At 42.7% G+C, this 25816-nt stretch overlaps 1 protein-coding gene across 1 annotated transcript in view; it reads left to right on the plus strand.

Annotated features, from left to right (window-relative positions):
* Positions 1 to 25816, plus strand: part of RNF213 (ring finger protein 213) — a 282285-nt gene that overhangs the window by 180053 nt on the left and 76416 nt on the right. Inside the window, exons 33-37 of the mRNA XM_088448501.1 lie at positions 2087 to 2325; positions 6021 to 6162; positions 8908 to 9043; positions 14124 to 14306; positions 15824 to 15963. Of these exons, the coding sequence (XP_088304627.1) occupies positions 2087 to 2325; positions 6021 to 6162; positions 8908 to 9043; positions 14124 to 14306; positions 15824 to 15963 (840 nt within the window). The remainder of the gene's footprint in view (positions 1 to 2086; positions 2326 to 6020; positions 6163 to 8907; positions 9044 to 14123; positions 14307 to 15823; positions 15964 to 25816) is intronic.

A 25816-nucleotide genomic window follows, 5' to 3' on the forward strand; every position in this document is an offset into this window, starting at 1 on the left:
GAAAGACTCTCATTGGCTGCTGCATCCATGGAGGGAGCCGGCTGTAGCTCACATATGAGCTCCGCCTTCCGGCTCCCCACGCAGCGGGTGATGGGAGAGACGTCATGATGTCTCTCCTATAGTGCAGAGTGGGTCGGATGGAGCGGACAGCGGCGGTCACGTCAGGAGCCGGGATTCAGGTAAGTTTGTTGCTTTTTATTTTTTTTTCTGTGTGTGTAAGTCTGGCACTTTGGATGGCTACTAGGGGGCCCTGTATAGGGGATGGCCGCTACTGGGGGCTCTTTATGGGGGGGAGTGGCTGCTGCTGGGGTCACTATATAGGGGGGCCGCTACTGTGGGCAATGCAGCATAAGGGAGATTACTACTGGGGGCACTGTATAGGGGGGGACTACTACTGGGGGCAATGCAGCATAGGGGGGATTACTACTGGGGGCACTGCAGCATAGGGGGGATTACTACTGGGGGCAATGCATAAGGGGGACTACTACTGGGGGCACTATATAGGGGGATGGCTGGGGAGACAGATGGAGGTGCTGGCTGATCAAACATGTGAGCTGGCTGGGGAGACAGAAGGGGGGTAGCTGGGGAAATATTTTAAGTACTTATTTAATGTATAGTGTAATTATTCAGAAATTCTGGGGGGAGGGGGGCGACAGTCCATTACATTTCCAGGGGCGTTCGATCCCTAGATACACCCCTGCTGGAGAGATCTGAAAATGGCTGTGCACCAACGTTTCCCATCCAACCTGATGGAGCTTGAGAGGTGCTGCAAAGAGGAATGGGCGAAACTGCCCAAAGATAGGTGTGCCAAGCTTGTGGCATCATATTCAAAAAGACTTGAGGCTGTAATTGCTGCCAAAGGTGCATCAACAAAGTATTGAGCAAAGGTTGTAAATACTTATGTACATAAAAAAATCGCAAAAAAACGTTTTACACGTTGTCATTATGGGGTAGAGGCTCTGAAAAAGCACAAATCAGCCCATAGATTACTAGAAAGTGATTAACATGTGAGAGTTATTGCTGTGCTAATCTATATGCCTCCAGCGCTGTCTCTCTGTCTTTCATGTTTCACATGCTACAAACAATGACACAGGTCCACAATTAAAGGTGGCCATATAAACTGAGAGATCGCATAGGGTGACACAATGGTTAGCATTGTGGCCTCAAAGCACTGGGGCCATGGGTTTCATTCTAACCACCTGCGTGTATTTTTAGACTTGCTCCGTATGTGCACGGGTGTCCTCTAGGTCCTTAAGTTTGTTAGCAAAGGGCCTGATTCAGATTTGGGAATAGATTAAGATAAAGCAAGTAACTGTATACTTGGACAAACCATGTTGTAATGCTACAAGTGTAAATACATACATTATTTTGTATGCAGGGTAAATACTGTCTGCTTTTACATCTATCCAACAAATGCTGGACAGCTTTAGTTTTACACTGCAATTTAGATATATCGGTTTGGACACACCCCCCCCAAATCTAAATCTCTCTGCACATTTTCCATCTGCCCCGCCTGCAGCGCAGCATGGTTTTACCACGATACACAGTTACTTGCTCTTTCTTACTCTCTTCCCAAATCTGAATCAGGCCCAAAGTCTATACACATAGCAATAGTTTAATTAGCTGCTGACAAAATGTTGCCTGGTGTCTGTGTGTGTTTGTGTCGTAGAGCGTTAAGAGAATGAAAGTGCTGCTTAGTACTGTCTACCCTGATCTGTGCTAATCCGACTGTTTAGCATTAGTATTGCTATGACGCTTTTTCTCACCTTAATTATAACTGCACTAATAGGTCTGTGCAAAAACTGTGGCCAAGTGAATGAGTGATGAGTGCCAGGATTGGCCCATTGGTGTCCACATTAAGGGTCACCTATATCCCCTTCAGTCTTATATCATTAAGATTCCTGTGCTTCATTACACTGTGGTATCACACATACAACAGCCATAATCGGCAGACCCAAGATGAGTGTATTGCCTATCGGCAAGCCCTATGTACAAAGTATTCTGGTAAAGGATTATTATTTATTATTAGAACATATTTTTATTACTTTTTCTTTATGAATCTAGACTTATTTATTTTGCTTTACAGAATCAGAAATAAAAGAACCTGCAAAGGGCAGTGGAAACCACATAGCAGAAACAGAAATGGAAGTAGAAATAGGCTTTGTAAATGGCGGCAGAGAAGCAAATTCCAACATCAACTTGGAGAAACCCAAACCGGTGGAAATGGAAATAGAAACTGAAGCGAATGACAAAATGGAGACTGAAGATGACATAAATGAAGACCATGAAATGGAGACAGATGTGGCATCGCCCAAATCTGAGGATGTAGGAAAATATAAAAATAATTGATAAATGTGGTGGTTGAATGTGTGGATGGGGGAGGGGTGTGTGGGCCTATGTATGAGCCTGGAAATTAATTCCTTATTATGTAGGGCTTTTGACCGTTTTAGCATTTACTTTTGGTTATGGATGGGATACAGGGAATCCTGTATCACAGGTACAGCAATAAATCATCTTTTAAGAGGCAGAAAAATATGAAAGTGCGCCCATGTCATCCACACAATGGAGGCAGCCATATTGTGGAATTAACCGTTTCCTCTCAGAATGCAGCTTATCCTCTCTAGTCACCAGTGATATCTCTGAGGAGGTTGATGCCAGTGTTTCCTAGTGATTTCATAGGATTTATTTTTATGAATATTTGTTCAGCTTACCAGGTTTGGAATATTACTGGCAAGGGGAAAATATCTTTGTCTGTGCCCAGTACTTTATTTGTCCCTCACCATAAGTGATCTGTGCTTTAACTACTCAGCACCTCACCTGTGCTGGTTTTAGGCTGCTCCAGTATCATGTGTTGTAAGCTTGAGTGTCCGCTCCTTCTAATTGGCTACTTGCAGTGACCAATTAGAATTTAACATACACCTTTATCAGGGAAGTGCTACAAACAGCAGTAGAAATACAAGAGAAGCTGGCAGTGGTGGCCATATCATGGGGAATGAATAGAGGGTCATATTAAAAATGCAGAAGCATTATTATGACAAGACGAGTACTACTAGTGGTGCTGCTGTCCATCAGTAGTTGTATTATTATTGAGGGCATAGTATGGCCATTACTACTAGTTGCTGCTGTCCCTCAGTAGTTGTATTATTATTGAGGGTATAGTATGACCATTACTACTAGTTGGTGCTGCTCATCAGTAGTTGTATTATTACTGAGGGCATAGTATGGCCATTACTACTAGTTGGTGCTGCTCATCAGTAGTTGTATTATTATTGAGGGCATAGTATGGCCATTACTACTAGTGGTGCTGCCCATCAGTAGTTGTATTATTATTGAGGGTATAGTATGGCCATTACTACTAGTGGTGCTGCCCGTCAGTAGTTGTATTATTGTTGAGGGTATAGTATGGCCATTACTACTAGTTGGTGCTGCTCATCAGTAGTTGTATTATTATTGAGGGCATAGTATGGCCATTACTACTAGTTGGTGCTGCTCATCAGTAGTTGTATTATTATTGAGGGCATAGTATGGCCATTACTACTAGTTGGTGCTGCCCATCAGTAGTTGCATTATTATTGAGGGCATAGTATGGCCATTACTACTAGTGGTGCTGCCCGTCAGTAGTTGTATTATTATTGAGGGCATAGTATGGCCATTACTACTAGTGGTGCTGCCCGTCAGTAGTTGTATTATTATTGAGGGCATAGTATGGCCATTACTACTAGTGCTGCTGTCCATCAGTAGTTGTATTATTATTGAGGGTATAGTATGACCATTACTACTAGTTGGTGCTGTCCATCAGTAGTTGTATTATTGTTGAGGGCATAGTATGGCCATTACTACTAGTTGCTGCTGCTCATCACTAGTTGTATTATTATTGAGGGCATAGTATGGCCATTACTACTAGTTGCTGCTGCTCATCAGTAGTTGTATTATTATTGAGGGCATAGTATGGCCATTACTACTAGTTGGTGCTGCTCATCAGTAGTTGTATTATTATTGAGGGCATAGTATGGCCATTACTACTAGTTGGTGCTGCTCATCAGTAGTTGTATTATTATTGAGGGCATAGTATGGCCATTACTACTAGTTGGTGCTGCTCATCAGTAGTTGTATTATTATTGAGGGTATAGTATGGCCATTACTACTAGTGGTGCTGCCCATCAGTAGTTGTATTATTATTGAGGGCATAGTATGGCCATTACAACTAGTTGGTGCTGCTCATCAGTAGTTGTATTATTATTGAGGGTATAGTATGGCCATTACTACTAGTTGCTGCTGTCCATCAGTAGTTGTATTATTATTGAGGGTATAGTATGGCCATTACTACTAGTTGGTGCTGCCCATCAGTAGTTGCATTATTATTGAGGGCATAGTATGGCCATTACTACTAGTGGTGCTGTCCATCAGTAGTTGTATTATTATTGAGGGTATAGTATGGCCATTACTACTAGTGGTGCTGCCCATCAGTAGTTGTATTATTGTTGAGGGCATAGTATGGCCATTACTACTAGTTGCTGCTGTCCCTCAGTAGTTGTATTATTATTGAGGATATAGTATGGCCATTACTACTAGTTGCTGCTGTCCCTCAGTAGTTGTATTATTATTGAGGGTATAGTATGGCCATTACTACTAGTGGTGCTGCCCATCAGTAGTTGTATTATTATTGAGGGTATAGTATGGCCATTACTACTAGTTGGTGCTGTCCATCAGTAGTTGTATTATTATTGAGGGTATAGTATGGCCATTACTACTAGTGGTGCTGCCCGTCAGTAGTTGTATTATTGTTGAGGGCATAGTATGGCCATTACTACTAGTTGGTGCTGTCCATCAGTAGTTGTATTATTATTGAGGGTATAGTATGGCCATTACTACTAGTGCTGCTGTCCATCAGTAGTTGTATTATTATTGAGGGCATAGTATGGCCATTACTACTAGTTGGTGCTGTCCATCAGTAGTTGTATTATTATTGAGGGCATAGTATGGCCATTACTACTAGTGGTGCTGCTCATCAGTAGTTGTATTATTATTGAGGGCATAGTATGGCCATTACTTCTAGTTGCTGCTGTCCATCAGTAGTTGTATTATTATTGAGGATATAGTATGGCCATTACTACTAGTTGCTGCTGCCCATTAGTTGTATTATTGTTGAGGGTATAGTATGGCCATTACTTCTAAATGCTGCTGTCCATCAGTAGTTGTATTATTATTGAGGGTATAGTATGGCCATTACTACTAGTGGTGCTGCCCATCAGTAGTTGTATTATTGTTGAGGGTATAGTATGGCCATTACTACTAGTTGCTGCTGCCCATCAGTAGTTGTATTATTGTTGAGGGTATAGTATGGCCATTACTACTAGTTGCTGCTGTCCATCAGTAGTTGTATTATTATTGAGGATATAGTATGGTCATTACTACTAGTTGCTGCTGCCCATCAGTAGTTGTATTATTGTTGAGGGTATAGTATGGCCATTACTACTAGTGCTGCTGTCAATCAGTCATAGCATTACTATTGATTGATAGAGAACTGGGCATTGCCACTAGCCCTTCTGCACACCAGTATATGTTTTGCCGCAGAATTACTTCTGTTAGGACTGGTGCATATCATTACTTCTGTTTTTACAGTTGACCTATTATTGCTGATGAACCTATCAATGGCTTAGTACTACCGATGATCGTAGTACTGATGAACATAGCACTGGTGTTTATTGTGTGTGGTATAATTTGTAAATATTTACCGTATTTTTTTTATAATTTTATATTTATCCTGTTATGTTTGCATATGAGGTCTAGTAACTATGAGCACTTACTACACCAATACTTCATATGGGTATTTAATGTTTCCTATTTATAATGTCTTTATCGGAGCCCTCTTCTTTCTTGGTCAATCACTGTAACTTACAACATCAGATTGAATGGTTGAGCTTGTACCAAAAAGCTAATACAACACAGATTACTCATATGATATGATTTTCCTGATTACGATCCTCCCCTGATAATAGTGGTCTTTGCACATGTTGCAGATGCTGGACACCACCATTCTCATCCGCAGTTGTGTGCAGTGCGCTATAGGGTTGCTGAGAGATGATGAGCATGTGACCAGTCGCAGCACCAGGAGGATTGAGATCCTGATAACTCTACTGAGCACAAAGGATGAGATAACCGGTATCGTTACCCGTTTATCATTTTTATAGAGACTAGTTTATAAAACGTATTAGCTGTATATTGCATTTATTATTAAAATGATATTGTATTTATTGCATATAACTCCCCTTCCCGTCAGATTGCTTATGCACATCTGTTTTCAAGATTTGTTTAAATATTTTTATTATTCTTATTCTTATTTGCAACTAGGACACGCCAGGGGAATGCACTGATTAATTTGGTATGCAACACTTGTACTGTATATCTGTGTATATCTCTGCGTAATTGAGTCTCTGAACCTGTATTTGTAGTGCTGCTTTTTTTCACGTCAAGATTCATTGTGCTTCTTATATAGACTCAGTGGCACACAGATGTGTAAATGTCATATAACAAATTTATCAGAGCAGTCTCCTGGTGCGTCCTAGGCGTATCACATTGCAACAGAGTCTCCGTTTCTGCAAAAAAAAAAGATGCCAGGCAAGACACATCTGTACATCTTAAGGCACACATCCACTAAACGCATACTTGCCGACAATCAGCTCCGGCCTTCCGGGAGGGAGCTGATTGTCGGCTAACAGCGGGGGGCAGGACCGGCCATTGACGTCACATTGAGGGAGAGCCAGGGGCAGAGCCGCACGATCGTGTCACCGTGGCACCGCCCCCTCTTCACAATGCCGTTATTTTCGGCATTGTGAAGCAGGGCAGGGCCACGATGACACGATACAGCGCAAATCGCGTCACTACCCCCCCCCCACCCCCGGCTGCGGGGGTTTCTAGTTTTTTCTGGGGTGAAGTCAGGAGGGTCGCAGGCTTCCGAAAATCGGGAGGCTCCCGGCCAAATCGGGAGGGTAGGCAAGCCGGACTAAACGACAGGCAAAAGATTGCACGATTACAACATTGTAATCGTGCAGTCGTTTGTCAGTCTGTGATGTTCCTACACTGAACGAGCGCATCGCTGGTCGTTTAAGACATTTTTGCAAACGATTTATGAATGATAACGATATCGTTATCGTTCAATCGCTCAAATTAATCGTCTAGTGGATGTGTGCCTTTACGCTAAAACGTACCTTGCACTTAGCTCTGTCATGATCATGGTTAACTACTTATCCATGCATCAATTAATAATTTAAATTTGATTACATGGTATTCCTTAATTACATTAAATGTCTGCTTTGCAACCTGCTCTCTTTCATCATACAGCCAGGCAGCTCTCTAAACTTGTTACCTAAGGAAACCAAATGCAGTTTGCTTACTGTACATACATGCCCACCCCATCAGTGTCTACTCTGTGACTTACTGTATCACACATTGTCACAGAACACTCTCTGCTGTACTGTGGTCTGCTTTGCTCTTGCTGTGGAGAGTGGGCTGTGTGGAGATGCACACACAGGCAGCCACTGCTCCGTAGCCTAATAAAATCCACTCTCCTCCTGCTTCACTTGTGGGTGCACTCCGTGCAGCTGACTGCGGAATCCTTCTCCCTCCTGTCTCCACCGGCCCTCTCCTTCCTTGTGCTCTTGCTTGCCTGGTGGGAGCATGTGCAACCTGGAAATTTAGCCTTTACAGCTACTGCAGCGGCGCTGAATCCCCAGCCTCATCAGCCTATTGGTTGTTCGGGCATCAACAGCATTGGTTGATGCTTGATCACCCTATAGGCTGCATAACTACATTTTGAGCAGAGTTTTGAGACACTTTGCCCTACTGTTTGCAGGGTAATAAAAAACCTCATGCACATTCAGGGCCGTATCCAATTAGCCGTGATAATGCGAAAACTTAACGTGGGTGAAGTTTTTCGCACACTTTAAGGCTTTTGGTGTGATCATTTTGCGTCTTTTGCCCTCCCGTTTTTTAGCACTATCCTATCCTATTACAAAAAACGCAATGCAGCATTCGCCCGAAAACTGTCCATGGTGTAACCTATGAAAAGTACAGTAGAAATTGGGAAAATCTGTCTGTACCCCATAAAAAGGCAAACTGACTTATGAAAACTATATAGAAAGGTATTAGTGGCCCTAATAAAAGTATTTGGTGTTCTTAAGGTGTTCTGTCAAATCGTAACGCAGGTGTCCTAAGGCGAGCTCAGGGAGGACAGAAACCTCCCGTGGAGCAGAAGGGCATCAAGAATTTTTCTATAACAGTGGATAAAGCAGCATATATAAAGCAATGTTTTTTGGGGGGCAAAATAACTGCTGCAGTTGAATTAAGGGTGTCATTTTAGGGCACTTTTAAAATTAAAAAAAAATACATCAAGTGCAGCCACCAGCAATTTTTAAAACACATGTCCCATCCATATAGACTCCCAAAATACCAGACCCAATACTTTAAACCCACTTTCCAACACTTTCATCATGTCATTATTTGCCAATTTAAAATAATTAAAATATAATTTTGCTCAATTGGTCATTTAGTGAGGGTGTTCAAGGGGTTCTAAACCAAGTCCCAACATTTTTATCCAAAAATAGGGGTTTTGCACACTTTTTCACCTGCTCTGAGATGATGAATACTTTTTGCTGGTTTTTGTCCATGGAGAATTCGCAGGTGCGAAAACCGCAGAAATAGGATTGCACGATATGTAATGTGTGAAAAGCTAGCGGCGGTGAAACTTTTTGAAAAAAAAAAACTCGGCTTTTCGGGTCTAATTGGACATGCCCCTTAATTGTTTTCCCAGACCTTTTCATTACATATATAAAATTTATTATTTTTTTTTTTATAAAAAACATCAAATTTTATGTACAATTCATTATCTTGCTCATCTGGTTTCTGCAGCCGCTTTCTTAAAGATGCTGAAGCTCCGTCTACATGGAATGTTGAAGACACAGGAAGTGAGCTCCTATAATGCAGAAGATTGGGTTTTAGGAGCGGCCACAAATCAAGAAGCTTTACAGGAAGCAGGAACCTTCAGGTATAACCATAAAATAAAACACTAATTTGGCTTCTGCCTAAAGCACACCCATCATCCACACACTATAGAGGCAGCCATTTTGTGTCAGTTCACTAGGAAGTAGTGTCATCTACTGTCTAGCATCACATTTCCCTGAGTCTTAAAGAATATTGCAGCATAAACCTTTTTGCCCCCAGGTTGGGTGTGGGGGTGGCACAGTAATGTAGGTCCCAGTCTAGTGTTTTGGTGAGCTATGCTACTACTCTTTTTTTTCACTCAGAGCCATGGGGTGTGGGTACAAGTATATAACCCACAGATTAGTCAGTAAGCCAGGACATTATTGGTGGTATGCACTGGATTTATGCAGTTCATAACCCTGCCACCTGCCTCAGATGACCTGCTTATCACTCATGCCATTGGGGAAATTGCTGATATATGAGTAATTTCTCTACTCATACACATCTGTATGTAGTACCAGTAATAACCACCTCTCCCGACACCCCCTGTCTGTGAGGTGTTTCATTAAAAGGAGTCACTGGTCCACCCACACATGCAAAGATTCTATGAAGTTTAAATGAAAGATACACTATATGGACAAAAGTATTTGGCCACGCCTGTTAATTATTGAATTCAGGTGTTTTATTCAGACCCTTTGCCACAGGTGTATAAAATAATAATAATAATAATAATTTTATTTATTTAGTGCTTTTCTCCCATACAGTAGGACTCAAAGTCGCTTTACAGACATCAGAAAACATGGTACATTGTAGAAGGATTTGGTGTTGCAAAAGAATAGAAAACCACACCGAGATAATTAAAATCAACCAAAACCTAGAGAGCACAATAAGCATATTGCAGGGTTGGTGGAGACATTTTGGGAAATAACTTCCATGGGTTATATATTCCACCCACAAAGGTACCAAATGAGGCAGCCGTTTTGGGCGCACTACGTAGGATTACCCTGGGTGGAATAGGTCACGCCTAGAAGAGATGACACAAAATGGGTGGTTGCAGCATCCTGATGCTAGGAGTAGGGTCCCAACATAATAGTCAGGTCCATGTATTTTTCATCCCATCCACGAGTGTACCAGGTGAGGCAGCCATGGTGGGCGAGCTACTAAGGTTGCACTGTGGGTGATAAACCATACAAGGACCCAAGGAATATATGGGAAAACTGACACATGTGTGCACCTAGCCATGCAGTCTCCATTTGTGATACAAAATGTGTCGTTCTCAAGAGCTCAGTGAGTCTGGTACCGGGATAGGATGCCACCTTTACAATAAGACGGTTCGTGAAATTTCATCCCTGCTGGATATTCCACAGGGGAACTGTAAGATGATATTATTAGAAAGTGGAAGCGTTTAGAAACAACAGCAACTCAACCACGAAGGTTGACAACCTATTTAACTTAGAATCCAGATTTTTTCATATGACGGAAGTTCCGTCAATCCAGATCACAGGAGGTCTTGGCTAAATCTATTTATCACCTTCAATTACTTCGGCCTGGCACTGATGCTTACAGGCCGGACCATGTGTCAATCACGTCTTAATGACGTATGAGACGCTACCGCACAGGATATTAGCTTGGGTAGTTCAGAGACCTCTAGACAGTGCTCTCACCTCCGTGAACAAGCCTGATCGGCGAAACGCGCTTCGGACGGGTGCCTGTGTCTGCGCAGCACAGGACACCCCATCTACTAGTTTGTATACCTATCTATCATATTTCACAATTGTATATTGGTCCGGATGGTGTGCCTGCACGGGCGGACTGCTCTGCATGACTGCACACTGTTGTCCGACAGGTGTCTGATCTGTGTTTAGCGGCCTGTTTATGTTGGCACTTATAATAGCTACTTGGATACTATATTTATCTTTATTGGTCCGGAATTATGCTGATGTAAACGAATCTTTTCACATCATCTTGTACTGATTACTGACAGGCTTTTGACCTATGTTCAGTAGCTTGTATGTATGACCATCTTTCTTTTTTTCTATTTGGTAACCTGGTTATTTCTAATTCCTGACCTGTTGAATTAATACAGCGGGGTTAGATGGACCTTTTACAACAGTGCTTACATTTGTACTTTATCCTGTCATGAATATATAATTAGAAGTTTATTATTTATTTACTGCAATTATCTCTCTCTTTTTTCTGACCAGCTGAGCGAACAGTATTATTATGCATGACACATTTTTTCCTCAGCAGGATCATATGATATAATATGTGCATATTACATATGAATGTGTATAATAATTGAGGTTAGAGCGTATTACTAAATGCTGCGTTACTCACTCTAATATTAGCAGTCAATCAGCAGAGAATTGCCCCGAAATATATTGTTGTGAATGCATGACAATACATCTTGCTGATTTAATTAAACCATTTATTGTTGTTTAACTGTTTGAGAAAGGATACATCTTGAATCATACAGGCAGCAATATTAGATAGAGATTTTGTGCACACTGGTTAATGTTGATGTGACAAACCCACTTACTGCTAGCCTATGACTAATGGTCAGTGGCTATTTTTTTCTTTTATTTATCTGTAGCAGCTGGCTTTCAACACCTGCTTGTCACTTTTCACTTTTAGTGACATGTTTTTGGATTATTAGCAGGGGCTACATATTACAGTTACCATTAAGTAACATACTGCCTTATGTATATTTTGTCAAAATAATGTTGATACCTGCTGTCTACATACTTTCTATTTACTCTATTTACTGACGACTGTCTCAATCAGAGTAACTCTCATTGGGGGTCCTATGCATTATGTAAGACCCGTAACAGCAGAAATGAAAAATTGAGTAACATTGCGGTTACACTGTTGTTTCTAGGGGGCAACTGCTCCCGAATAATCTCTCACTCCTCATTGATGCTAAGTGAGGAGCAGTAGAATTTAGTGTAACAGTGTCTTTACTATTCTGATATTCCAAGGTATTACTTATACCTATAGGTATTATCTGGTATCCGGCCAACGTCATACATGATGTGTACCTCATATTGTGTTATTATACAAACTAGTACTAGTTCAATTTAGCTATTATAGCTGTGTATGACAGTTATGATAATTTGTTATATTTTGCCACTATAAAGAACACACTTTGTTTTTCTGCCAATTTGAGACTTATCTTATAACTATATTTATTAAAAGGAGGCACTAATATTTTCTTCCGATTAGTTGTCTGATTACTAATCTTCCAGCAATACCTAATCTTATCTGCTCTTGGGAGTATTTAAATTTAGCTGGATTTTATGACACAAGACAATCGGATTTATATATGTTTCATGTTGTACTATGTCGTTTTCTTGTTGTTTGTCCATACTGTGAGTTATGTAGGCATCAATATGCCAATTAAAGATATGTTTTAAGTAATAATATCAGTTATATAAGAGTGCTCACAAATAGTTTATTTTTTCTTTATTTTTGATATAACTGTTTTACTCTAGTGAGCACCACCGCAACTTGAGATATCTATACATCAGTCATTTTGTTAATAATGAGATTATCATAATATAATAGCGGTCTTTTCTATTGTATATAGCTATAACGTTGTCGGTGCGTTGATTCCTCCTATTTCCCCTTCCCCTACACAAATCAACCACGAAGTGTCAGACAATGTAAAATTACAGAGCGGGGTCAACGTCTGCTAAAGCGCATGGTGCGTAAAAGTCGCCAACGTTCTGCTGATTCCATAGCTGAAGAGTTCCAAGCGTCCACTGACATTAATGTAAGCACAAAAACTGTGCGGCGGGAGCTTAATGGAATGGGTTTCCATGGCTAAGCAGCGGCATGCAAGACTCACATCACTAAGTCCAATGCCGAGCGTCAGATGGAGTGGTGTAAAACACACCGACACTGGACTGTGGAGCAGTGGAAACTCTCTGCTTGGCAGTCAGATGGGCGAGTTTGGGTTTGGCGGATGCCGGGAGAATGTTACCTGCTTGTTTGCAGGTAATGGTATGGGGTTGGTTTTCAGGGTTTGGGCTAGGCCCCTTATCTCCAGTGAAAGGTAATCTTAATGCTTCAGCATACCAATACATTTTATGCTTCCAACGTTGTGGCAACAGTTTGGGCAAGGCATTGTTCTATTCCAACATGCCTGTGCCCCAGTGCACAAAGCAAAGACTGTAAAGACATGGTTTGATGAGTTTGGTGTGGAAGAACTTGACTCGCCCGCACAGAGCCCTGACCTCAACCCCTTTGAGCACCTTTGGAACGGAGATTGCGAGCCAGACCTTCTTGTCCAACATCAGTGCCTGACCTCATAAATGCTCTACGGAATGAATGGGCACAAATTCCCACAGAAGCCCTCCAAACCTTGTGGAAAGCCTTCCAAGAAGAGTTATAGCTGCAAAAGGGGGACCAACTTCACATTAAAGTATATATATTTGAATACAATGTCATTACAGTCCCTGTTGGTGTAATGGTACGGCGTCTGAATACTTTGTCCATATAGTGTATGTTAAGTCTTTTCATTGAATACTTTTTACAGTAAGTATTTAATATGAAAGCTTTATCTTAGCATGCACAAGAAAGTGATCAATCGCATTGTGATAAAAAATAGCAAGGTACAAGCTTATAAACATGTGTTTTATATATAGTCCAGTTATCCTCCATTATTAAATTGTTAGATTAGAACTTTTTTGATGTAATGCTTTTTTTATTTTATTTTATGCCATTTACAGTACCCGTTTTGCAGTTTGAAATAGACAGGTATATTATTGTATTACTGGGGCAGGATTTCACGTTAGATGTGAAGGCAGCTGGTGACATGATTGGAGATGTGAGAAATCCTAGATGAAGCAGCCATAGAGACAGTGTATGGGATGAGAGCAGTGGTGGCTGATGCTGGTAGTACACTGTACTGAGATGTGGAGATGAGGAGGACGTATTTATAGAATACATGGAAAACAACACTTTTTACTACATTTTGCTACAGTTTAATCTGAGCTTATAATTTAATAACTCCGTTAACTTTACCTGAGAGATGAAGCTGCGCGGGACAAACTGAGGCTAATTGAATCTCATCCTTAATATGTGATATCTCATTGATGTAGTATTATCACATTATTACAAATCAATGTATTTTTTCTGTATAGGCAAACCCTTTGGAAACGAATTCAAACAGCTGTGACTCCATTTTTATCCCAAATATTGTCCATTATTGATCGTAACGCCAACTTGGAATTTCTTGTGAATTCCCACGTGGAGGACTTTATTAAATCTCTATGGATGTTCATTTTTTGTGATGAGAGACTTCTCAACATTTGCTACAACCGCAGGTACAGTACGTTTCTTATATATGCAATAAAAGGAAAAGACTAGGTAACTTGTTGTTTCTTCTTGCTGCTTTAATTAAAGCCCTAATTGTGCTTCTCCTGTATGGTTCTGTATTGATATACATCTGTAGGGCAAATTTTGCAGTCTGTTGAATATTTAAAATTTTGGATTATTGTATTACATGCAGTGCAGGTCTGCTTTTACTCTTCATGGGAATACATCTGCTAAGGTCTGTCCAGTCTCCAACGTGCCTGTGCATTGGGAGCAGGGGCACACGCTGCCTATCCAGCTGCTCCCACTTAAAGGGAGACTGGAGAGACCATAGCCCGGCTGGAGAGGATGGAGTTACTGCCGGGCCTCCGGTGACGGAGCGGAGGGAGGAGCAGGACAGAGCAGGGGGCGGGGAACGGAGCAAGGGGTGGAGTCGGATAGAGCAGCAGGATGGGAGGGGTGGATAGAGTGGGGGCGGGGTGGAGCAGAGTGCAGGCTTAATAGTTAAAATAAACTAAAGTCGGAACTTGCCACAAAGAAGTATTACATAATAAAACAGAACACTGGTATAAAGGTAATCAGTATGTTAATACAGTAATTGATTCTGTAAAAACATTTAACACTACAATTAGATGTTATTAGTTTTCTTAAGTAACAGCATTCTGTTGTATGTCCTAACATGCTATTAAGGATCGTGGTATAAATTCACATTCTGAAGCTATCTGTTAGCCATAGGCCCTACATTTTCTATCTGTCTGCAGCATTCATAAGGCTCATTCCAATTAGGTGCGAGTTGCTGTTTTCTCTTCGAATTCACACAGTGAATTGATTTTGCAATCCAACTAGCAACTTGCACTGAACCAGTCAGAGAGAATTCGCATTTTTCCATTCGCACCTCCCTGAGGGTAAGAGATGGAAAGGATCATTTTTATTTTAAGGTTAAAATGTCGGGACATCAGGCTGAACACCTTGGACACCCCCCAATAACTAATTAGGCAATTGGAAATTTCCAATTTGCTTAATTAGTCCAATAATTACATGTAATTTTTTTGTAGTAAAAAAACCCCCAAAAACCACAAATGGCCTCAAATTACTACCAAAATTAACTTTTAGTTTAGGCACCCCAAATGTAATTACAGTATTTTTTAATTGAAAAAATATTGTTTTTATCATTTTTCAAAGTACCCCAAAAATCTTTTTTTCCCCTTTATTTTTTGTTTAATTCGTTTGAGATTAAACAAAAAAGTTTGCTTTTTATCATATCTTTTGCATTTTTTTAAGAAAAAAAATACACATCAGCCATTTGACATTATTTAAAAACTTCAGTACTTTTCTAATGCCCATAAACAGCAAACTAAATTATCAATTTTGAGGGGTACAGGATGGTCAGCACAGATTACAGAGATTTGGTAACATCGCAAAACATCACTGAGACATAAACATATCATCATAGTGCAACATGTATACAAAACACTAGTAGACCAAAGCATAATATTAGAAAAAAAAAAATGTGTTTGTTCATTTTTAGTTCACAGACTGAAACAATCCTGGTGAAAAACTACATGAACATCTCTGCTTTTAGCCAACCTCGCTTACCTTTCAGTTGGAGGATTAAAGAATATTTGGAAGAAATTTGGACTCAAGCTTATTACATTACTTCTGTTGAAGGTAAAACTCCCCCTATCATTTATAAGCGTTAGCTGGCAGTCTTAGCATGTGCAGCATTTTAATTGGAGATATTTGTAATACTCAGGTGAAGAAATAAAGTTGAAAGGCTGTTTCCTCCAAAAAGAAAACCAGTAGTTGTTGGGGAAATGGGTGCCTTGCTCTTGCCTTGCCCACTATGCCTTGCTCTTTCGATGTAATGCTATGCCACATTGGTTTGGGCTTATTTTTGCGTAACTACAGGAGCAGTTTTGAACATTATGTTCTTTTCTTTTTTTTACAAAAAAATATACATTTTTATTGAGCTGATGACAATAAACAACAAATACCAAAACAATGAAAACGCAATAATAAAATAGCATAGATGAAATATATATCAGGTCTACACACAAAAAAAACACAATGTTGTGATCAATTTTATATTAGAACTCTAGAAAACAAAAAAGAAAACTTCCAACACATACGACAAAGGGTAAGGTTGAATAGGAGAAATAGTGACAGGGAAAAAAAAAAGGAAAACCAGGAGAAAGAGGAAGAAAGAGAGAGAGAAAAAAGGGGAAGGGGAAAAGAACCTCCTGGGTGGATCCTAGGGGTAGAAACGTAAAAACAATACTAAATATAAATGGCTATTATAAGACAAAAGGGGAAGGAATGTTTTCAGAAGCTAATCAAGGGCTCTATATTTTGTCATGATTTAGAAGAGTGATTAATAAAAGTAGTAATGAATTCCATTTGATAAATACACCATATTCAGGACATAATAAACAGCATAGAAGGAGGAGTAGATTGTCTCCAGATTGGCACCAATTGCCAAGTCGTGACAGAGATGTGGTGCATTAATTTATTTTGATACCTAGTCAACGTAGGGAGGTCTAGGGGTAGAAGAAGAAACTTAGGATCGTAGGGAATAGCGACATTAAGTAAGCAAGTTATCAGACCAATGACTTAGATTTACTATATTTGGACATGACTTCCATATATGAAGAAAGGTGCCCTCATTGGCACATCCTCTCCAGCATATGTCTGGAGTGTCAGGATATATTCTATGAAGTCGGACGGGCACATAGTACCATCTATACAATAACTTTATAGGTGTTATGTTCTCTTCTTTAACAGTTTCTGAGTTATCTGGTATCCCTCCGGTTCCCTTTCTTACAGACCTGGGGGCAGGGTCAGTGCAGGCCCTGCATTGTGTTTTCACCCACATTTTGACACCACTGCCTGGCCTGGCACACTTCTTATTACACTTATGGGACACTGGAGTTTCTGACAATGGGGTATAGACGGTGGGTTGAGTAGAGCCTGGCACTTTAAGAAACTAAAAGTGTTACTGGCTCCTCCCCCTCTATGCCCCATCAGCCCCAGTTTTTAGAATGTGCCCAAGAGAGCCGGTGCACATGGGGCTGTCTCCAGCCCTATTTTCTGGTTTTTATTTAATTTTTTATAATAAGATCAATGAGGACAGGCAGACTGCTGGCTGTGGCAGTCTGCCTGCACCGTGGGAGCTGCCAAAGAGTGTACCGCCACGGCTATTGCAGCATGTGTCCGGTCACCCCATGGAGGGGCCCCCCACATGGAGGATAGAGAGTCCACAGACTCAGCGGGGTCCGCCACACCTGAAACCGGCTCGTGTCCGGGCTCCCTGCTCACCCTCACTGCCCAGCATCCTGGCCGCAATAGCTCTGTGAGAATGCATACCTCTCCTGATTAGCAGGAAAGGTGTTAGTAAACTCCAGCTGGGCTAGTGTCAGTTGCTATGCACTGTCACTTATAGAAGCGCTGCTGTCAGTCTGCCGCGCTGGTGTTTGCACGAGAGAAGCACCGGCGCTGGCTTCCAGGGCTGCTTGATGTGGCTCTCGGCCTGCCGCCGGCGCTTGCATTGCGCTGGTACCTTATAGCTGCTTGGACGCAGCTGACTGCCTGCTGCGCCAATGCTCGCATGAGAGTAGCACCGGCTCCAGCTTCCGGGAGCACGGGTCCCCTTACAGCCGCTTGGACACGGCTGTTTGAGTACCGTGCCGGTGCATAATGGAGAAGGGCACCGACGCTGTCTTAGATGGGGGCATTTCTATGCTCTCCTACTGAGAGCTGTTCGATCTGTGCTCTATACCAGTGTTTCCCAAACTGTGCCATTACAGTCCAGGTTTTAAGGATATCCATGCTTGAGCCCAGGGGATTAAATCAAATTGACTGGAGTACTAATTAAGTCACCTGGATATCCCTAAAACCTGGACTGTAATGACGGTTTGGGAACCTCTGCTCTATACTCTGCATAGCAGACCCTCCAACATGAGTCGTTCCATTAGGTACAAAATGCTATGCTCCTGGACTTTCCTATTAATTTATGATTGCAGTCACCTGTGCTAAAACACCTGTCTCATCAATTACCTAGTTCAACACAGGTGACTGCAATCATACATTAGGTGGAAAGTCCAGGAGCGGAGTGCTTTGTAACTAATGGAACGGGTCATGTTGGAGGGTAGGGTATAGTTAGTTGTTAACCGGAGCCATTTCAGGGGGGGCGGAGTTTCCTGGCAGCGGGCATAGTGATAGTGTCTCTCTATGTGAGAGTTATGCGCCGCCTTCTCTTCCTCCTCCATATCTCAGTGGATTTGGCACGCACTGCTCACAAGGAGCCGCGCCATCTTAGCCTATACAGAGTGGACAGCTAGCGGTTCCAGGGCTTCTCATCCCTAAGACTTCAGCACATCAGAGCAGAGTGGACAGACAACTTCAGTCTGCTTAGGGGTCTGTGAGTTCAGCTGTGGGGTAGCATTCATTTATAAGCCTGTCTATTCTACATTGGTAGTCTTATATTGATATTCTGCTCCTCCCTATCTGTTGCTCTGTTCCTCAGTTTACATTGGCTGTCACAGGTCTCTGCAACTGTGTGTGTTGCTTGTCTGAGAGAGGTTATGATGTCTTACAAAGCAACAGACAAGACTGCTACAAAGAAACTGTTTGCCTGCAGTAAGTGCAAGAAGAAATTTAACCAGGCTCGCTCTAAAGGGTCATCCCTGTGCGGTGCTTGTGAAGCGGAGAGCGCTAACACAGCACAGACTGTCACACCCTCCTTAATAATCACACCCGCCTTAATAAATAGTTTGGCAAGGATCATGGCAGGTCTTGCATCAGAATTAGCCACTTCCCGTAGGGAACGGGAGGCTGCCTAGGATAGACCTAGCACCTCTCACCATTCTTTTCTTGCTACAGAACCAGTTTGGGCTCAGGATCTAGCTCGCTCAGTAAATAGCCTTTCCCAGGTGATGGGTTCTGCTCCTAAGTCTCCTGAGGCCGTGGTAAGTTGGCCGTCTAGGTTCAGGGCACTTCCGGCGGTTCTCCAGTCAGATGAGGATTCTGAAGCAGATCACTCGTCTCAGGAGGAGGAAGGGGAGATGCTGGACGAATTCTAAATAAAGGCTTCTTTGCAAGAACCTGAAGCGATGCAGGGTATTGAAGCACTTATCCTGGCTGCGAGGAAAGTACTTCACGTTTCTGACCCTGAGGCTCCAGGATCGTTAGATGACTCCTTGTTTGCTAAGAAACAGAAGTCTTCTGTTAACTTTCCGGTTTCAGGTAAGTTAGACGAACAGATGGCGGCAGACTGGCAGCGTCCGGACTGTAAATTCCAGATCCCTAGGCGTGTTTATCCCTTTATCCTTTTCCTACAGAGAATAGAAGTTGATGGGAGATTCTGCCACCTGTCGACTCTTCGGTTTCTCGTCTGTTGAAGAGAACCACGCTTCCAGTTCCAGGAGCTAATACGTTAAAGGAAAGCTCAGAGTGGAAATTGGAAACTACGTTGAAACCCATTTATACTGGACGCCCACCCAGTGCTTCTTACCTGTTACTTATTCTGCTTCGGTTCTGTTGCCGTTTTGTCTGTTATTGTTGTGTGACTGTTTGTGTACCTGCAGTGTGTTGGTCCGAATTTTCTCCTTTTTTGTCCTCCGTTTCCTCTCGGGCTCATTTCTTAAAACTGGGGCTGATGGGGCATAGAGGGGAAGGAGCCAGTCACACTTTTAGATTCTGAAAGTGCCAGGCTCTACTCAACCCACTGTCAGAACCTCCAGTTTCCCCTGTGGAATCGGAGAAATGGATTTAACAGTAAGTATCAAAATCCTGTTATTTGGTTTTTACTCACTAGCTGCTATATAGTATCATGGTGCTTTACTCTCTCTCATGTATTGAGTACAATGTTGTTAGCTAAATTATTTTCTTACAATATCTATTAAGTACTGATTATCAGCTAATGTGTGTTTGTATCTTTTTGAGTTACCTCGTGTGCTGACATTTCGGCTAAATAGGTTGTGACTGTACTCTCTATACTTTGTGGAGTGCTGACTTTAATTATCTGCTTAAGATTGTTATGGTACTCGCCACCGCTTCTTGTATTGAGTACTGCCTTCTTCAGCATAGAACAGTTCTCACCCTATTTTGAGCCCTGCCTTGTGTTGCTACAGTGTTCATGGCCAATGTAGTTTCTGTCTTGGCAATCCTCCCATTATGTTGAGTCCTGACTTTCTTTATCTGGTGCAGTCAGTTATGTTTCTCTCCCCATGTTTGTGGTCCAGTACTGACTTTAGTCTCTGGATATGTTCCTAGTTCTGCATATAGGCTACTTTTCCAGTTGGAAGTCTAGTACCAGTTACCGTGTTACACCCTGGTCGGCTTGGTATGTAAGCCAGTGGGTGAAGGATGTCTGGAAAGCAGGCTCTAGCTAAATTAACCGCTTCGTAGCTCTCATCCTGATTTTCACCTACCAAGAGTTATATTCAGGCTCCTTCTGAGAGACGAGCCAGGGAGCAGCATGCTTTGGGTGCATAGGCAGTTGTGGTTGGTATTTTTATGTTCCATTTCATTGCAAGACCTTAACACAATGCAAAACATACTTCTGGATGGGCTATCGCTGGCTGCTTTGTGCAATAAGTTTATATATCCTTGGATGATCTTTTCTTCTTCTGATTCTTCTAGTTGCCCATGGAAACACTGGAGGTGCATGATTTTCTGAATTAAACCCTGTCTAAGGAGTATATGATTCTTACGTTCTAAGTCAAATATGCTTTAATATCTTTCAATCAAGTTCCTGTCCTCTATTGCATGTCTCTAGAGGAATAAATTGTATTCTGTTTTGCAGTGGTGCAGAGCACAATTCCAGTGTCTGACTTTCGGATCCAGATTCTGCTTTAAGTGTTCATGGTCAGATTCCTCTTTTTTGGCGGCTCTTTTGTTCTAGCTGACTGACTCACATTGCTGACCATTTGCTACGTGTTTTTACAACACACCATGTGTTGAGAGACGGTCCAAGGACCAAAACACTTAACACTGCAGGGTTAATGTGTAACTGTAGATACTTAACAGATACCCATCAATATTAAGTAGGTCTCTGATCCGGGTGAGGTTTTTTTATTTTTTTATTGAAGAATCATATAAAATACAGAAAGATAACATAATATCGATGTAGAATCAGTACAATTGAAATACAGAATATATAATAGATATCACATACAGAAGAGTGAACATGACTGAATATTGTAATGAACAGTCAGAACCACAGACATATATATATAGTTGTCCTTATAATGTTCACAGATTAAATATAGAAAATACACCCCCCCCCCCCCCCCGCCACAGAAGAACCCCACACCCTCCGATCCATAAACAGAGTTTGAATCAAGATCAATGGGCGGATCATTGTTGATTATACGCGATACATGTCAAGAAGTACTACGTAACCTATGATAAATTTGGCGTTTCATCTCTATAGATAGTGTAGAAATATAGCTTTCCCACATGTTAAATAAACTTTCTACTTTATGCTCCTTATCCATAGCTACTTCTACCCAGTCCATGCGTAACAAGTAGAAAAGCTTAGATTTAGACAGGGACAATGATGGGGGAGATACGGAAATCCACTCTTGCAGAATTGCCTTACGGCCAGCCGCCCTAATAGCTAGGAGCAATCGCCTTCCCCCTTTACTAATCCTAGTGGCTACCGGCAAAATACCCAGCACCACCCACTCTGCAGTGAAAGGCAGATAATGAAATTGTCTTCAGCATAACGCTTGACCTGGAGCCAGAACTTTCTAACCAGTGAGCAGAGCCAGAAACAATGAAACAGGGCTGCATTGTCCTCTCCTCATTGATAACATGCATGAGAGGAGGAACGTCCCATGAGGAAGCTCCTGCGTGGAAATAAATATGCTGGGTGAAAAATGTTTAGAAACGTTTCGGTATACATGGCCGATGGTAATGTTCTACGGGAAACCGCAAGCGCAGCTAACAAATCATCTACTGAAATCGAGAGGAATTGCGGCAGCCACTGTGCCATCTCTGTGGTGGAAATGGAGTGATCCATGTCCTCACGAAAAAAAACATAATAATAGGAGATAGCCTTCTTCAAAACAGGAAGGTGTGACAGCAGCAAATCTAGAGGATTGTTCCAATCCTTGTCTGCCGGGTGAGGTTTTGAGTAAACTGGAAGATGGGCTTCCAATAGACGTTATTTGGCCTCTTAAATCCCTAGGTTAGAGCTTGCTGCAATTGTTACCAGGGAACAAGTCTGTGACAACAAAACCAAGCTTCCCATCTGCTTATTGGATGATCATTTCCTTCCAGTACGTTTTTCAGTTCCATCAGGTGCACATAAAAGAGGATTACACTTTGTCAGCCTTGGTGTTCTATTACTAAGACTCCATGTGTTAGTGGCAAATCTAGTAACAGAATGACTCTACTCAAAAAATTCACCATCTGCCCTCAAACATTTTCTCCACCTCTCAACCCAAGCTGTGAATCCACTTTGGAAAAATTCCAGTGGTTGGTGTTTGACCCAGGAACGTATAGCGTTTTTAACAACCTCTATGTCTTCAAAATGTTGACCACGGAGACAGTACTTGAGAGGGCCAAACAGATGAAAGTCAGAAGGGGCCAAATCAGGACTGTGTGGTGGATGTGGCATTATTGCCCACCCCATTTTGGCAATGGCCGCAGATGTTGCCATCGAAGTGTGAGGTCTAATATTGTCGTGGTGTAAGATGACATTTGACAGTCAAATTGTTGACCTTTTTTTGTGGCTGGCTTCTTTCAGCTTCTTAAGTGTAATATTGTATCGATCACTGTTGATTGACTGGTTTTATTCCAAGCAATCGATAAGAATAACACCTCGGCAATCCCAGAAGAATGTGGCCATGACTTTGTTTACGGATCGCTGTGATTTCAACTGTTTTGGTCTAGGTGAACATGGGTGTTTCCATTGCATTGATTCCGCCTTTGTTTCTGGGTCATAATGGAATACCCAGTTCTCATCTCCTGTAATGACATTTTCCAAAAACATCTCAGGGTTGGCTTCAAATTTGGTCAAAAGATCATTGCACACTTCCACCTCTGGGACTTATGATCCCTGGTTAATTGCTTTGGAACCCATTTAGCACACTTTACGATATCCCAAATCATTGATTAGTGTTTCTACAGTGCAATGGCTACATTCCAGTTCATCACTGATATCGCTGATGGTCACACAATGGTCTTTCTGAATCATGGCATCGACTTTGTGTTGGTTCTCTGCTGTCACTGCAGTTGATGGTCTGCCACCACGAGGTTTGTCGCACACGGACGATTCTCCCGATTAAAAATGCTTCATCCACCGTCTGACATTGCTATAGTCAATTGTACACTTACAATCCACTTTTTTCAGTCTTCTGTGGATTTCTGTAGCACTGCAGCCTTCTTTTTCCAGAAATTCAATGACTGCTCTTTTTTTCATCTTGGATTCCATGGTATTTCTTGGACTACCTAAACAAAACTACATATATAGTTAGCAGACATATTAAAGTACAAACTGACAAAGTTTCAAATAAATGTTGCTTATTATTTCAGAGTTATGAGCATTTAGGCATTACTTTTTGGACAACCCTCGTATAAGGAACATTCCTGTCTAACTTAACTTATCTAGTGGTGTCATAATATACTATATTGCAACTTTATCACTTAAATTGTGTCTCAGTAGTCACTTTTAATATTCACTTTCTACTTCAGGGTCCATAGGGTCTCCACAGGATACCTTGGGTATAGGTATGACGTCAGTCGCCGGGCACCATAGAGTTAAGCTTTTCAGCCTCCCAGGATGCACTAGGGTCCCCCTCCTATACCCCGCCCCCGAGCCAAGGCACCGCAGTTTAGTTTGGGCTCCCTGGGGACTGGCTGCAGTGTGGAGCCAGGCGACCAACCTGCGCTTCCACTACCCCCTGGGACAGCGGACCGCAGCAGCGCGGTAGCGCCGCGGCGTCCCAGGGGTTAAATGCATGCCAGGGGAGCGCGCCTTCCCTGTCTCACAGCCGGCGCCTCCCCCGCTGCACACAGCCCTCTCTGCACGCTGTCGACTGGCCCTGTCGCAGCGCTCCTCCCCCAGGCCAGCCTCCTCTCTGCTCCTCGGCGGCCATCTTCTTCTGAACGCATGGTGAACGCTGCTGGAAGCCTGGAAGGAAGCATCGTGGTCTGTGTCCCCCCGCATACCTCTCCTCCGCTGTGGTCAGGTCTGTGTATGCAGTGCTGTGTCCTACCAGGCCCCGTGTCTGCGTAGTTGAGTGATCAGCGCTGTTAGTGCAGGAATTGATTTTCTTTGCATTGTATGTGACTGTGCTAGCGCTGCTGCCTGTAACTTTTCTTCTAAACTGTCAGCTTTATTCTGTCCCTGTTCTTTCTGCTAAGCCCTTGCGGTGCGGTGCTGCAGGGTGGTCTCTCGCCTATTTACTATATAATTGGTGAGAGGGGTCACATACCTTTTGCCATCATGTCTGAAAGTGATTTTCCTCTCCGGCTACAGTGTACTACGTGTAAAGTACCGTTAGCGGAGTGGGAGGGTAGCGCGGAGGGCCTTTGCCGGCAGTGTTTGTCCATGGCGCGGCCGCTTACGGTTACAGCACCGGTACAGGAGCCGCCCTGGGCTTGTTTCGCTCAGGCGCTTACAGCCTTAGTGGGCCAGTTAGCTCCGCAGCCCGTGTTTACTCCGATGGGTTTGTCCCAGCAGTCAGTGGTGTCGTCACCCATGCAGGGTTTCCCACGACAATTGGTGGTACCCCACAGTCTCCCTATTGCCCCGCTCCCGGTTTCTCAGGAGCCAGCGTGGTTTAACTCCCTGACGAGTTCTGTACAGCACTTGTCGGATGTGTTGCAAGGGGAGTCTGTGATGCGGCCGCATAAACGGCCGGTGGCGTCTCTGTCGGCTCCTTATGAGGATGACGAGGGGACGTCTGATGATGGGGAGATTCTGGATCCTTACGATCAGGAACCTCTCCACACTAAGGACGCTGATGCTAAGTCCAAAGTATATATTCCTGGACTTATTCGAGCGGTCCGCACAGCCTTGGTGATTGAGGACGAAGTTCCCCCAGCGGCTAAATCTAAGTATGCCTTTTTCAAAGATGTGAAGGGCGATGCCACAGTCTTTCCTCTTTCGGGTCTGTTAGTGGACCATTTAGAGGAGGCGTGGAAACACCCTGGCAAAAGATACCAGCCGCAGAGAGACACGACGGTGGCTTATCCATTCGCGGATAATTATTTTGCAAAGTGGGAATACCCTCCACAGGTGGATTCTCACGTGACCCGTCTTGTCCGTAGTGCCACATTGCCGATGCCATCCATGTCCTCCCTTAAGGATGCTACGGACCGCAAGGTGGAGATCTGCCTGAAGTCCGCTTATTCCCTTGCGGGGGGGGGGGCAGCACGGCCACGTGTTTTCACCAAGGTGATGGCGGTCATGGCGGCTTCTCTGTGGCTGCAGGGAGTCCGCATGTTGCCGTACTTGGACGACCTATTATTGGTGGCAGGATCTCCAGAGCTCCTGTTACGCCACTTGGAC

This window comes from Taudactylus pleione, unplaced genomic scaffold, assembly GCF_031769625.1.
Source record: "Taudactylus pleione unplaced genomic scaffold, aTauple2 ptg000456l, whole genome shotgun sequence".
NCBI lineage: Eukaryota > Metazoa > Chordata > Amphibia > Anura > Myobatrachidae > Taudactylus > Taudactylus pleione.